Source organism: Nomascus leucogenys, chromosome 25 (assembly GCF_006542625.1).
Source record: "Nomascus leucogenys isolate Asia chromosome 25, Asia_NLE_v1, whole genome shotgun sequence".
In the NCBI taxonomy this organism is placed as follows: Eukaryota; Metazoa; Chordata; class Mammalia; order Primates; family Hylobatidae; genus Nomascus; species Nomascus leucogenys.
Genome location: NC_044405.1, coordinates 318,250 through 334,049, shown reverse-complemented (window position 1 = coordinate 334,049; position 15,800 = coordinate 318,250). Strand labels below are relative to the sequence as shown.

Genomic DNA, 15,800 nt, shown 5'->3' with positions numbered 1-15,800 from the left:
TTCTATAAAATTCCACTCCTAGGTATATAACCAACAGATGTACCTTCACATATGCATTAATATATGTGTTCAAAATGTTCATAGTTTGAACACATTAGCCTCAAATTGGAAACAATACAAATGTACCACAATAGGAGAATGGAAAAATAAGTTGTGATATGTTCATACAATGAAATACTATATGACAATAAATGACTGTTTTTACACCTGACAATGTGGATTAATAGCACAAACATACTAATAATCTAAAAAGCCAGAAACAAAAGCCTACATAAAATATGAGTAAGTTCATATATTTTTTCACAAAGGGGAAATCTAAACTATAGGGTTTTGGGAGTCATCCTTAGAAGGTAAAGAATAAAAACAGGTGCGGTGGCTCACGCCTGTAATCCCAGCACTTCGGGAGGCCGAGGCGGGGGATCACGAGGTCAGGAGTTTGAGACCAGCCTGACTGGCGTGGTGAAAGCCCATCTCTGCTAAAAATACCAAAAATTAGCTGGGCATGGTGGCATGCACCTTTAGTCCCCGCTACTTGGGAGGCCGAGGCAGGAGAATTGCTTAAACCCTGTAGGCAGAGATCACAGTGAGTGGAGATCATGCCATTGCACTCCAGCCTGGGTGACAGAGCCAGACTCCATTTCAAAAACATAAAATAAAATAATAACAACAGATGGTTTTATTTTTAAAAAAGAGGATGGGTTAGCGATTAGGGGACAGAGAGAAACTTGTGGCTGGGTAAGGGCACACTGGGAGCTCCTAGGTGCTATTTCTTTACATGAGTGTGGTAGCCCCATGGCTGCTTGCTTTATAGTAATTAATTAGCCTATAGATTTATGTTTAATGTTCTTTTTCTGCATGTGTTATATTTTACAATAAAAGGAAAATTAAAAAGTCATAGCTGCTCTCCCCACCCTTCTTGAAACCAAGAGAATGAATGATCTAAGCAGACCAAGCTGCCCCCCACCCCATCTGATAAAAGGGAAATGACATGCCTGAATCAAGGGCTGCTTGTAAATTAATGACAAATTTCTTTTTTTCCCCCTGATTCCTAAGCAGTCCTGTTGGTTTGAGTCTCCTTCAGTGGCAGATTGGAGAAAATGACAGTTCCAAACTGGAAACCCCTAGTCTTGGAACTACATGTCGAGTTCATATATGAGGAAATTTCACAAATCTCTGACACTGTTAAATTTTTTTCTTGTTTTAAAAACTTTTTGGTCTTATTTGGGAAGCATGCCCTTCCTTGCGTAAATTTCACAGGCTAAGAAGATGATGCGATTTTAAGACAGACTGGCTAGCATACCCTCACCCTTGTCCCAATCAAGTCATATATATGCTTTCCTGAATTCTAGGGACCTGTCATAAGTCATCTACATTGTCCTTTGTCTTTCCTTACCCATTAAATAATGCTCTTCTCCCCTCTCCCCAGCCTCAGTGTACATGCCCAGTGTTCTCATGTGCTACTAACAACTCATTAGAGGTTCTGTTACATCCTAGAACTAAGTCAAGTTGCAGCATCTAAACCCTTACTGTCAGAACCATCTATTTATCATTGTTTTATGCTAAATCTATTACTGATGTCTTTCATGAGTTCACTGTGTTGTAGGAAATCTTTTGTGCCCCAGATTAAAGCATTGTAATCTTATTTGGCAACACAATTTTGTATCAAATCCCAGTCCTGAGTATTCTGAGCTTGCTAGCCCTTTTCACTGTTAAGGCTTCTCTGAGTTATATGCTGGTAATGGGCTCAGAATCTGTACATTCACCAGTGGTCCAATGATCTACAGGGCTACATAAACCCTTGAATCAAAGCTATGTGTTTCATGTCACCCTGACAAACTGCTCCACCCAAGGCAACTTAGTTTTTAGATTTTTTCCAGTTAGTGAATCCAGCACCAGCAGGTCTTAGAAATTATGACCCAAAGTGAAAGCAAATCATCACACTGATCGAAAAGGCTCTGTAGGACTTGGCTTCCTTTGCTCCAAAGCTCCCTCTTACACATTAGGCTTCAGCCACGCTGGCTTCTTCTCTGAGTGCATTCACGCAAATATCCACTGGGATCACTGCCTCACATCCTTCACATTTTTGCTCCACTCCAACTTCTTCAAGTGGCAAATTCCTAAACCAAATAACTTAAACATGCAACTACTACCCTCATCAGACCCTTCCTGTCCTCTTGTTCTACTTAACTGTTCTCCATAGCACTTATTATTATTTGACACACTCTGTATTTACTTTTTATTATGGTTTCCTTCCACTATAAAGTATTTTCGACTGCAAAGAATTTTGCTCTATTTCTTTTTTCACTTATGCGTTCATACCACAAAAAACTGTGACTGACCCATAGTAAACTGGTGACTGGCAAATATATTAAATTAATGAAATATATTTTTCATGAAGAATTTATAGAAGAAAAACTTATCTTTATAAAAACAGCACTTATTTTCAGTTCTAATATTTAAAGAGTAACTTCCAATGGATTTTATAGGATATTTTGTTTTATGCAAGATACTCACCTGATTATATACATGTTATGATTCTTGGGTGCATTTCTTCTCAGGTTTAGGCATTCAAGAGCCCTTGGGACATATAGATTTTTATCCAAATGGAGGAAATAAACAACCTGGCTGTCCTAAATCAATTTTCTCAGGTATACTGACAGTATTTTTGAATGAATTACATAGTATTTGAAATGATGAAAGAAAATAACTTACTTTTCCCCTCTTAATCTGTAGGCAGTGTTTTGATTTCATCATCATTGCCCATGACTCAGGAGAGTTATTGGTTAACAATGGTTTAATTTGACCATGCTTAGTTCATAAAGGTTACCAGTAGACATCCATTTGGTCATAGATGAGACCTCTTATATTATATTTTTAATAATTTTAGTTCATCATTTTAAACATTAGGAGAAGTTGTAAGTCATTGAGGAAGCACATGTAGCTCAAGTATCATATAATACAACTTTGATCTCAGGATTTAATTTTAACCATCACAATATTACTGTACAAAGACAAATTTAAGAACTCTTGACACTTGATTTTTCTGTACATAAAGATAGCTGAGCAACTTCCCCAGGTGTGGAATTTGGCTCATATCAGAGCCATTGCAAGAAATGTTCTTAGGTCCACAACAGCAACTGGTCAAATAACACGTGACCAAAGGCCACTGTAGCTAAAGAAGTTTGGTGAAAAGGATGAGGATGTGCGAGGTTGGAAAAGGGGTTGGAAAAGAAAAGGAAGGTAATAAAGTTTTAATGTCAGCTGGCTTCATGGTCATCTTTGTCATTAGGTGGAAAGGTTAGGAGTGCAGAATTAGAAGGAAAAGATGTGTACACTAGTTATTAAGTATAGTAGCACTGTGTAGAGCTTGTGAAACACTGAAATGAAACATTTTTGCTGTGTTAATTATTACTTTAAAAATGTATTATAAATCTCATGCAAAAGGCATACTAAATTTAAGTTTTCATTGGTACTATTTGTTTAGTGGTTTGACATAAAACAGTGTATTATTGTCAGTAATATTCATAAGGTACATAGTATTTAGCAAAACTTCATCTTTACTTTGTTTTTAAATGTACTTGAACATGGCTTAATACATCTACAGTTCTTTGCTTTTTTTTTTTTTTAACTCTTAAGGAATTCATTTCATTAAATGCAACCACCAGAGAGCAGTTCACTTGTTCATGGCATCTTTAGAAACAAACTGCAATTTTATTTCATTTCCTTGTCGTTCATACAAAGATTACAAGACCAGCTTATGTGTGGACTGTGACTGTTTTAAGGAAAAATCATGTCCTCAGCTGGGTAAGAGAGATTATTATAGTTACTATCATTCTTATTTAATATAAATAACATAATTGTTAGTATTTTCTGCTGGAAGCTTAACTGTGCACTCTGTTTACTTGTTAATACATGACCATTTATGGAAAATCATCTGTAGAGATGTGGTACAGAGTAAATAGTTCATTCCCTACTAAACATTTTTAATATATTTAAAGAGAGGAACATGATCAACTGCCTTTTTATGTTCAGTGTAGTGGGCAGATTAGGTGGCTTTATAATGATCCTTGTTCCTGATGTACAAAAATATCTAACTATCATCCAACTATATTTTCACTTAAAGAAAGAAACTTGCACAGTCTTGGCAACACTGAGGTTTTTTTTTTTTGGAGGTTTTAGGAACAAGTGAAGAGGTGTGAGCCATGGTTAGCTTCTCATTTGCTATCAGCAAGTAGACATGAAACATGGTTCACACCTTCTAAATGGATAAACCTGCTAAGAGCAGTTAAGTATTGCTACTTCTGATAACTAAAACCTGCCAATAGGAAACTATAGAGAAAAAAATCCACATAAAAATATAATATTGGAACTGGAAAGAATTTCAGAGGCTGTTTGCTCAGCGTTTTTCAAAAACAGCACCAGATCCAAGCATGCCATGAGCATGTAAACATCTGGTCAGTATCATGGCAGAATTCCCCAGAGATGTTTCCAAAGCCAAAGGGATTCAAGGAATAGGTAGTGATTACAAAGGCTAAATTAAACCAAATGCTGAAGCAGGATCAGCACACATTGAGAACACCCTAGGAGGGGTATGCACTGTTCAGGCATTGCCAATTTGATTTTTCTCATAGACCTTCCTGTCTATAAGACATCATGTGGGATTAGTTTTCTTCAGACCTCCTGTTGTGGATTGCTTTTCTGGCCTCATCCTTCTTCCATGTAATGAGAAAATTGTAACCCAGAGTGAATATATAAATTATGTAAAGGCATAAGTTAGAACTTGAGTAAAACCTCTGAATTCTTAATTTACTATTCTTTCTACCATATTCAAATCTCAAATTTGGAGGTAGCAGTGTGGGAACAAAGAAATACATGAGGCGTATGAAATATATATTAATATAAAGTTTATTTTATAAGTAATTTTTATCAATATATCAACATATTATATATAATAAATATTCTATATGTACACATAATATATGTATCTGAAATATGTATATTATATGCACAACATATAGTACATGTAAAGTATACCTATACTACATCTATATAATATATATAATGTAGACGCATGCATGCCATATCTGTATGTATTATACGTATTAGAGAATTAGGGAGCTATACTCATGGAGCTATATTCTATGTTTAAGTTTTATGCAGTCAATTTACTCTGCTGAATTTATTAGAAAGAATTACAGGTAAAATTCTGAATTTATAACAGTAAAACTTCTACAAATGGACTATAGCCATACGGATGGAGTATGCTAAGCTCTGATAAGATTTTCAGGGAGCAGATTTATTTGTGAATCCTGAATTTAAGAGTTGTTATTGTAATTAAAATAAGTGGAATGCTACATTATTTGAAAAAATGCCTTTTAAGTTATCAAAATCCATGACGATCGTGATGATGATTATATGCACTGATCTTTTAGTTACTCTAGTGATTTGACATTTTTGTTATTTGATGGAAATCCAATTTCTAATGTTCTGTTTCTCAAATCTCAGGTTATCAAGCCAAGCTATTTAAAGATGTTCTAAAAGAAAGGATGGAAGGAAGACCTCTTAGGACCACTGTGTTTTTGGATACAAGTGGCACATATCCATTCTGTAGTAAGTTATTAACAATTTTAACAAATAAATTTTTAGTTTTTTTTGGCACTAATCTACCTTTGAATCAAAGTGTTCTTTGCACCCACTCAAATTCCATCATGTTCTTTTAGGCAAATTTAAAATTTGCTATAGCCAGTGGGACAAATTCAACTAAGGACTTGATCTTTTTTTAGATAAAATGGAGAGACGCTTGGGTAATATTTTCCCAAAGAAACAATCAAGGTTGCACTCCTTCATCCTAAATTTGCATATTGCCCTTTTCACCTCTAGAGTTATTTTGGCATGTAACATATTAAGGAGCCTGCAATACATATATATATATGTATATACAGTATGAACACCCATTATTAATAAAACTAGATTATAAATATATAAATATAAAAAAGGACAAGAAAGTAGTAATCCTCATAATGCATTTAGAGTTAGATAAGAGGAGAAAACTTGTAGAAGAGGAGAGAATCTCATAGAAATATAATAATTAGATTTATAAGGAAGTATTAAAGAAAGCAAAATTATTCTGTTTGGAAATGAAAAACTGGAAGTGGTTTGTAAATAAAATGAGTCCTTTTTATGTGAAGAATCTTATGGAGGAAGTTTTGAATTACTGTCATTAATTTTGATTACTGAGAGATAAGTACTTAAAATAGATTCTCATAAAATATTTTAGGTCAGTCATTTTTAATGTCTTCCAGTCACAGTCACTACCAACTTCAATATATTATTCTTTAAACATTAGTGATGTGTCCTATCAAACAGAATTGGGGCTGTCCATTTTTCAAATTAAAAATTTGATTTAGTTAATTTTAGATTTACATGTAGAAGTAAGAAATAATACACAGAGATACTGTATATACTTTGGTTTCCTTAAATGATAACGTTTTGCAGTGCCATAGGGTAGTAGCAGGATATTGACATTGATACAATGCACCTATCTTAATCAGATTTTCCTATACACTTGCCTGTGTGTGTGGCTATATGTGTATTTGGCTCCATACAAAATAGTCATATTTATAGGGCTCTGTATCTACCACCACAATGAAGCTGCTGAACAGTTCATCACCACAAGGAATCCTTGTGTTGTGCCTTTATAACTATGTACCCCATCCCCCCGCTTGTTGGTTTCCAATCCCTGGTATCCATTCATACTTTGTAGAACTTTGTTATTTCAAGATTGTTATATAAAGAGAATCATTCAGCATGTGATCTTTTTAATTGGCTTATTTTTTCACTCAGCATAGTTCCTTGGAGGTTCATCCATGTAGCATGTATCAGTGATTCACTATACTTTTAGTCGCTGAGTAGTATTCCATAGTAATATATCCAGAGATATGATATATGTATCAATATATATCAATCTATCTAACGATAGAGGTAGAGATATGTTCCTATGGGATACTACTCAGCAACTAAAAGTATAGTGAATCATTGATACATGCTACAGGGATGAACCTCCAGGGAACTATGCTGAGTGAAATAATATATCTATATATCTATAAATAGGGACATGTATATATCTCTATATATCATATATCTATATTATATTTATATAATATATTATATGTAATTATATATAATAATGTATATATTATACATTAATATATATCTATATTATATCTATATATTATAGATATCGATATATTAGATCTATTTCTATATATAATAGCTATATAATATCTATGTATAATATATATTGATATTATACCCATGTATATATAATATACATATATAACATAGATATTATGTCATATATAATAGATATTATATATCTATAGATAAAAATATATTACTATCTACCTATATTACTGTATATTATGTATAACTATATATTACATGTATATCTATAGGGATATATATCTATATATAGATACTATTTATGGAATATACATACACATTTACATAGATACAGGATGTACCACCATTTGTTTAACCAGTCACCTGTTGAAGAGCATCTGGGATGTTTTTAGGTTTTGGCTATGACAAATAAAGCTGCTTGAATGCAGTGTCTAAGTTTTTGTGTGAATATGTCATTTGTCTGTCATAAATTCCCAGGAGTGTTATTGCTGGGACAGAAACTAACTGCACATTTAACTTTGAAAAAATTTGACATTTTTTGGAGTGACTGTACCACTTTACGTTATCCCAATTAAAATATAAGTGATCTAATTGTTCTGATTTTTTTCAGAATTTGGTGGTGTCATTATTTTAAAAATTCTTAAGCATTCTGACAATCATACGTGATACTTCAGTGGTTTTAGTATTTATTGCCCTGATGGCTGATTATATTGACTATTTCTTCTACTTATCATCTTTGGTGAAATGTGTATTCATGTCTTTTGGACATTTTTCAATTAGGCTTTTTTTTTAAGCTGTTGACTTTTGATAATTCTTTATATAATTTCTAGACTAGTCCTTGTCAATATTTGATTTACAAATATTTTCGCACAGTTTGTAACTTGTCTTTTTATCTGTTTCACAAAAGCATTGGCAGAGAAAAAGTGATTAGTTTTGATGAGGAGTAGTTGATCATTATTTTAGGTATGTATCATGCTTTAGGTGTCAAGTCTAAGAACTCTGTGTTGAGCCCTAGGTCCTGAGGGTTTTCTCCTATAATTTTTTCTAAAAATAATATAGTTCTATGTGTTACATTTACATCTTAAATCCATTTCTATTTAGTTTTTTTATAGCTCCAGCATCATTTGTTGACAGGTTCTCTTTTATTAAGTGCTTTTGCATCTTTATCAACAATTGGTTAAAATATAACTCTGTAGATACAGATATATAATATAGATATCAATATATATCGATCCGTTTGACATATTTTTGTACCTATTTGTGTTGGGTCTGTATTTTGATGATATATATATTTTTTCATTTGTGCATGTGCTCATTTCTTTTTCTATTACCACATTGCATTTAATTAATGTAGCTATATAGTAAGCATTAATATCACGTAGACTGATTATTTCCTCTTCATTCTTCTCTGTCATGATTATTTTAGATCTTCTAGTGTATGTGCATTTCAACATAAATTTTAGCATAACATTGTCTATCTCTGCAAAAATTTGCCTGAGGTTTCAACAGAAATTACATTAAATATATCTTTCAATTTGGGGAGAGCTGATATCTTTACCATGCTGAATATTCTAATTCATGAATATGATATGTCTTTCCATATACTTTGATTCTTTGATTTCTTCAGTCAGCATTTTATAATTTTCAACATACAGATCCTGTGCATCTTTTGTTGTGTGTATACCACATATTCATTTTGGGGAGTAATTGTAAAATGTATTTCTAAATTTTTGTATCTCCACATTCATTGTTAGTATATAGAAATGAGATTGCATCTTTTGTGTTGAATTTGTTTCCTGGGAGCTTGCTGAGTTCATTTATTGTTTCTAGGTTAAAACAATAGATTCATTGGAATTTTCTATGTAAGCAATTATGTTTGCTGCAAATAAGAATGCTTTTATTTCTTCTATTACAATCTGTGTGCATTTAATTTTTTTTAAATCTACTTATTGCCATGGCTAGAACTTCCAGTGCTATTTTGAATAATAGTGGTAAGCACAGATACCTTTGCCTTAGAGAAAAAAAATCCAATCTTTTGCCATTAAAGTGTGATGTGACTTATAGTTTTTCTGTAGATACACTATAAAATTGAGTTAGTTCCCCTCTATTCCTAACTTGCCAAGAATTTTACCTCATAAATATGTGTTGGATTTTGCCATATACTTTTTATGCATAATTGATATGATCATATAATTTTTTTCTTTAGTTTGTTGATATGTTGAACTACATTAATTGATTCTAGAATGTTAAGCTTTGCATTCCAGTAATAAATTCTACTTGGGCTTAGTGCATATTTTCAAATACATTGTTGAATTTCATTTGTTAATATTTTATTGAGAATTTTTCTAAGTTCATAAGAGGTATTTGTTAGTAGTGTTCCTTGCTTACTGTCTTTGTCTGGTTTTGGCATAAGAGTAATAGTGTATTCGTACTACTATAATAATACAACGTCATAAAAAAAGTGGGCAAGTTTTCCCTTCTCTATTGTCTGTTCTGGAAGAGATCATGCAATATTTGTATTAATTCTTTAAATGTTTGGCAGAATTTTCCAGTGAAACTATTTGGGTCTGGAGACTTTTTGGAAGGAAGTTTTTACTACAAATTTAATTTATTTAATAATTTTAAGGCTACTTGGATTATCTATTTCAGCTTGGTTGAGGTTTTGTAGTTTGTGGTTTTTCGGGAATTGGTCCATTTTTTTTAAGGTGTTGAATTATGAACAGTAGGTTTTTAAAATTATCTTTTTAATGATTGCATTATCTTTGGTAATGCCTTTTGTTTTATTCGTAACAGTGATTTGTGTCTTGATTCTTTATTTTGTCTGTCTTGCTAGACAAAATGGTTTATTGATTTTATTGTTTTTATTCAATAATCAGATTTTTGTTTAATTTTCTATCATGTTCTTTTATTAAATTTCATTAATTCCTGCTTTGTTCTCTCTCTATATATATTTCTACACACACATATATATATTTTTATATATATATTTCTACACACACATCTTTTCTTCTACTCTATTTGGGTTTATTTTGTTCTTTTTCCATTTTCTTGAGGCAGAAACTTAAATTATTGGCCTCAGATATTTCTTCATTTCTAATGTAATCATTTAGTCTGTGAAATTTCCTCTCAGTACTGCTTGAGCTGTGTCTCATGTGTTTTGGTATGTTGCATCTTTTTTATTCTGTTCTATGTATTTCTTAGAGAACTCTTCTTTGACCACGGGTTATTTATAAGCATGCTGTTTAATTTCTACAGTTTAGAAATTTTCCTGTTGTCTTTCTGTTACTGATCTTTAGTTTAATTTTATTATGGCTGGAAATCAAACTCTGTATAAATTTTTTAACAACGTCCTGAGGTATTTTAGTAGTCAAGGATTGATCTCTCTAGGCTCATGCTTCATGAGTACTGGCAATACATGTGTATTCTGCTTTTTTGGGTATAAAGTAATATTTTGTTGGCTGATCTCAGACATCATCAAGTCATTACAGCATCAACTTAAAGTAAAAAATCTCCTCTAAACTCAACAGATACAAAGTTCTAAATCTTGTTGTCTAATTCATCTAAATCAGATTTGGCTAAAGCTCTGGATATAAGTACTTGGACATAATTGTTCTTCATCTGTGAACCTGTGAATCTCAGGAATCAAATTACCTCCTCCTCAAATACAATGATGAGAGAGGGATACGATACCAGTTATAGGCATTCTTGTTCAAAGAGAAGAAAATGAGAAGAAAAATAGAGTCAACACTGCATGCAATTTTTAAATTCAGCCAGGCAAGCTCCATCTGATTTAAAGGCCTGGGAATAATTCTCTGTGGTTCATGGCTCTGCTCCCTGGGTTCATGGCTTCGCATGTTGGTCTCTTAGAGTCCTTCTCTCTCTCTTTCACCCCCTTCTTCTTTAAATGTATAAATGGTAGCATATGTTTGCATCTGAGTAGTTTTTTCATCTTGTTTCTTGTTTGTAGAAATTTTCCAGGCCTCAAAACTTTCTCTCATTTTGTACTCTGTTGCTTTTAGTCCAAGTTGATACTATTTATACCACTGTAACATTCTCCAAAGCCTGGTAGATCTCCGTATATGTCACAGAGAGTCATTCTATTAAAAAAGAGACTCCTCCATATTTTTTCTAGACAATCCTGCCTCTATTATTGGCCTCTGCTGAGATGGCTAAAGGAATCTGTGAGTCATGTGCTTAATATTTTCAAAGACCCTTTTGTGTGACTAAATGCTCTGATTTTAAAAATCTTTCTGAGGGAAATGGTTGTCCCAGCTACACCCTCAGCTTTTTCTCTAGAGCTTCATTTCCCAATGATAAATTTCTTAACGTGGGCATCTTAGTAAATTTGCTAGGCTCAGGATTTCCCAAATCAGCAAGTCAGGATTCTTTTTAATTTAACAGTTTCATCTCAATTTCTGTCTTTCCTCACACAATTCACGATGAGCACCAAGGGGAAATGTGGCCACACTTTCAACCCCTGTCTTATAAATCCCCTTGGTTAAATTTCCGATTTCTTAATTTACAATTTCTGCTTTCCACATAAATTGCAGTACATAATTCCACTAAGCTACCTGCCACGACGTAGTGAGGATTCTTTTTCTACCAGTTTCCAATAATATATTTCTAATTTCCATCTGAGTCCTCAACAATGGCAAGATTAACATCCTTATTCATTCCATTAGACATCCATATTTCTCACCAACAGCCTTTTTGCAATGTGTATTTTCTCTGCCATGTTCCTTATTTCCTCCTGTGTCCTTACTAGCACATTTCTACTAACAATTTATTCAAGGAAATCTAGGTTTTCCTATTATGTTCCTAAAAATTCTTCCAGCTTCTTCCCATTTCTAATTTAGAAGCCACTTTTCCACTTGTATATGTTTTTTATAGCTGTATCACATTATTTGTATCAAAATGTATATTGATTTTCTATAACTACCCTAACAAATTACCACAGATTTGGTGGCTTAAAACAATACAAATGTATTATCTTAAAGTTCGGTAGTCCAGAAGTCTAATACAGATGTCACTGTGCTAAAGTCAAGGTGTTAGCAGGTGCATTCCTTTCTGGAGGCTCAGGGGAGAATATACTTTCTTAACTTGTCCAGCTCTAGAAATTGTTCATATTCATTGGCTTGTGGCCTTTTCATTCACATTAGTGGGCTGAGTCTTCATATTATATCATTTTGACCCTTTTTCTGCACCACATCTCTGTTTCTGATTCTCCTCTTTTGTCTTCCTCTTCCTCTTTTAAGGCCCCTTGTGATTACGTTGGGTCCACCTAGATAATTCAATATAATGTCGCTATTCTGAGAACAGCTGGTTAGCAACTCTAATTTTATTTGCAGTCTTAATTATCCTTTGCTATATAAGATAACATACTTGTAGGTTCCAGGGATTGGGACAAGGATATATTTGGGGAGGCCTACAACAATTAGAACATGCATACATTATTTATCACTGTTTAATGATTCCAACATTTAACCATTTCAAGTAAAATGTGGAAACCTCACTTCCATGTAGGCCCGTTTACATTCCCCACGTTTAATTATCATGATTTTGAATATTAGATTGTGTAATAATTTTTGTTTCAGTCCTTAACATTTACAAAATCAATGAGAAAAAAATAACCTATTGTATGTACCGTATTTATTCTCTTCCCATTGTTCATTCTTTCTTCATAATGATTCATGATTATTTCATCAATTCTTTTCTGTATGAAGAAATTACTTCTGACAATCTCTAAGGATAATCCTGCTAGTGAGATTTGTTTTTTACTGTTTCTTTGTCTGAGAATGTCTCTATTTCCCCTTCATTCTCAAAGGACAGTTTTGTTGGATGTAAGATTTGAGGTTGGCAGTATTTTCTTTCAGAACTTGAAAAATGTTATATTTTCTTTTGACCTCCATGACTTTCAGATGTGAAATCCATTATGATTCAAACTGGTGTTCTCCTGTAGGTAATGCATCATTTCTTTCTGGTTGCTTTCAAGACTTTATTTCTTTGTTTTTACTTTTAAAGTTTTATTATGATGTCTCTTGGTTGGAATTTCATGAGGTTTATTATATTTCAGGTTCACTTAGCTTTTTCAGTCTGTGTTTATTTTTTTCACCAAATTTAGAAAGTTTTCAGCCATCATGTCACAGCGCCACACTCTTTTCTCTTTCTGACACTCTAATACCACAAATATTACGTCTTTTATTATAGTCCCACAGATCCCTGAGGCTTTGTTCATTTTTTTTTCCATCTTTTTCTCTCTGTCATTAAGATTGATTGGCCCTCAAGTTCACTGATTTCTTCTTTTATTATCTCCACTCACTATTGAGGATATCCTGTGAGTTTTGTATCTGCAATTGTATTTTTTGTTTCTGTAATTTTGGAAGTTCAATACACTATTCATTGCACGATGGGGCCACCTTTGTTTCTGTAATTTCTTTTTTTCTTTTACAACTTTTTTTTCTTTGCTAAGGTTTTAATTTTTTCTCATTTTTTCAAGAGACATGTTAACTTTGAATCATTATTGTGATGGCTCCTTTAAAATAAATGTCAGATAATCTCAGCATCTAATTTATCTCAGGGTTAGCATCAGGTAATTTAACAATGCTGTGATTTTCTTTGTTCTTGGTATTATGGGCAATTTTTGATCATATCTTGGACATTGTATGTCTTGTGTCAAAATCTGAGATCTATTTAAAACTTTTATTTTAGCGGGCAGTTCCCCTGTTTAGGTATTGGCTTTAGATATTCTAAGGCTGTGATTTTTAGATGCGTAAAACTTTCGGGACATCGTATTTTCTCAGCGACTAACTTTTTGCTTTTTATGCATTTATACATGAATATGGATCTTGCTTCACAAACTATTTTATCAGGCTCTGTCACAGCTACAAGTTGCCTCAGAGAGCCTTAGAATCTTTATTCTTCTTTTCTATCTTCAATATTATATCCTGTAGTAGTTTACTTCCATTTCTCATTTAATAATACATATTAATTATAAATAGTATCATCAAATACTTCCTTATATTTACCAATTTCAGTTTTCTACATTTTGTCTTATCCCCTCCTTCAACTCCTTCCTTCTGGGTTTAACGTTTTTCTTGCTGAAGTATATCCTAGTAATAGCTTTTCAATAGTAGTCTTTCTCAGTCTTTTTCTTTTTTCTTTTTGTCTTTCCTGAAAATGTCCTTATCCTTCCCTCAGTCAGGAATGAAAAGATAGTTTAGGACAGAATTCTATATTGAAAGTTTATATGCTCAGCACATTGAAAATACGAATTCTCTCGTTTGCAGATACATTTTTTTTCATTTATCTTCAATCTAATTTTTCCATGAAGATAATCTATCATTTCATCAGACTGAATGTATTCATTGATCTATTTTTTTATATTGTTATTTTCCAGTCTCAATAGTTTGTTCAAGTCTGGATTAAAAATTAATAAAAAAACTATTTGTGCTATTTCAAAATAGAGATTCATGTCTATCTTTGATATAGAAAACTCTCAGAAATCAGTTCTTCTTCAAAGTTCCCCTTCAGAGCAAGTCAGATTTTCTTTTTTCAGAATCATGTTACCACAATCTTGAAGCATTGTAATGTAAATTTATGGGGGTCTTTCAACATATAACTAGTGTAAACTTAAATTTCATGTTTCCTGGAGTTTTATTTAATCTCAAGAAACAATTTATGTTTTCACCTAAGACCGAGACTGAAAAAATAAGAAGAATTTTCCTGGTTCCTCTTTCAATGATGGGTCAGGGAATTTCAATTATGAGGTTTATGGCTCTGTGCAGGGACCTCCATTTCAGCTTTGTCCTTTAGCATCATGTCTCCTGTTCCTGCATGGAGGTTGACACTTCAGCCTCCATCTTCATGCTACAACAGGCTCTGAAGTCCCAGAGGGGTCCAGGGCTTCAGTTCTTCTGGCCTTGGCTTTAATTTCTCTTTGTTTCTGCTTTCTGACACTTCCCCTTCCTTCTTCCGAGCTTGGTTGCATATTGAAACATGGATTATACACCTAGCATTTCCATGTACTTATAGTGGGAGGTTGGCTTAATCTGTAACATCTCAATATTCTATGCTGTCAGAAATAATCTGGGCAAGTCTGAATGCCCATTTTTATGGGCAAGGTGAATCAAAGTACTTTGCCTAAGGCTGTGAAGTAACTTCAAAGTGAGAAGTGTCTCCTTATACCTCTTGTGTCAGAAATGGGGAAAATCCAATTATAATCCGTTCTGTTCTAGAAGGGGGATGCAACAAACTTGGGATAACTCCTGTAGTCAAAATTTCCTGTACAGGCCTGGCAATATATAGAAGTGAGTTCAGCATCGTTGCCTGTGAAAGATATACTCTACCAAAGTTTAGTAAAGGCAATTTGAATAAGAACTACTATGAACTTACCTTATAAATATTTCACAGTCATTCTTGAACAGCCAGTGAAATTAGGACTTACGTTTGGCAAGCAATAGCTGGTACTATTAATCAGATAATTAAGAAATCTTATCATATTTACCTTAGATCTGCTATTGAAAAGTAAAAGTTGCTTAATTGGCCTAATTTCTGAAAAGTTTTGGTTTTCAGACAAGCCAGTATTTAGGAGCTATTTGTTCAATACTTCACCATACCCA

General features: G+C 33.1%; 1 protein-coding gene across 5 annotated transcripts in view; it reads left to right on the top strand.

Annotated features, from left to right (window-relative positions):
- LIPI (lipase I) overlaps positions 1–15,800 on the top strand; it is a 92,702-nt gene that overhangs the window by 33,339 nt on the left and 43,563 nt on the right. For 2 of the 5 annotated variants that reach the window (XM_012501777.2, XM_003263778.3), the window contains exons 5-7: positions 2,559–2,648; positions 3,637–3,804; positions 5,506–5,610. In XM_012501777.2, coding sequence (XP_012357231.2) covers positions 2,559–2,648; positions 3,637–3,804; positions 5,506–5,610 — 363 coding nt within the window. The remainder of the gene's footprint in view (positions 1–2,558; positions 2,649–3,636; positions 3,805–5,505; positions 5,611–15,800) is intronic. The other 3 variants (XM_004092281.2, XM_004092280.2, XM_004092279.2) reach the window with 3 other exon arrangements.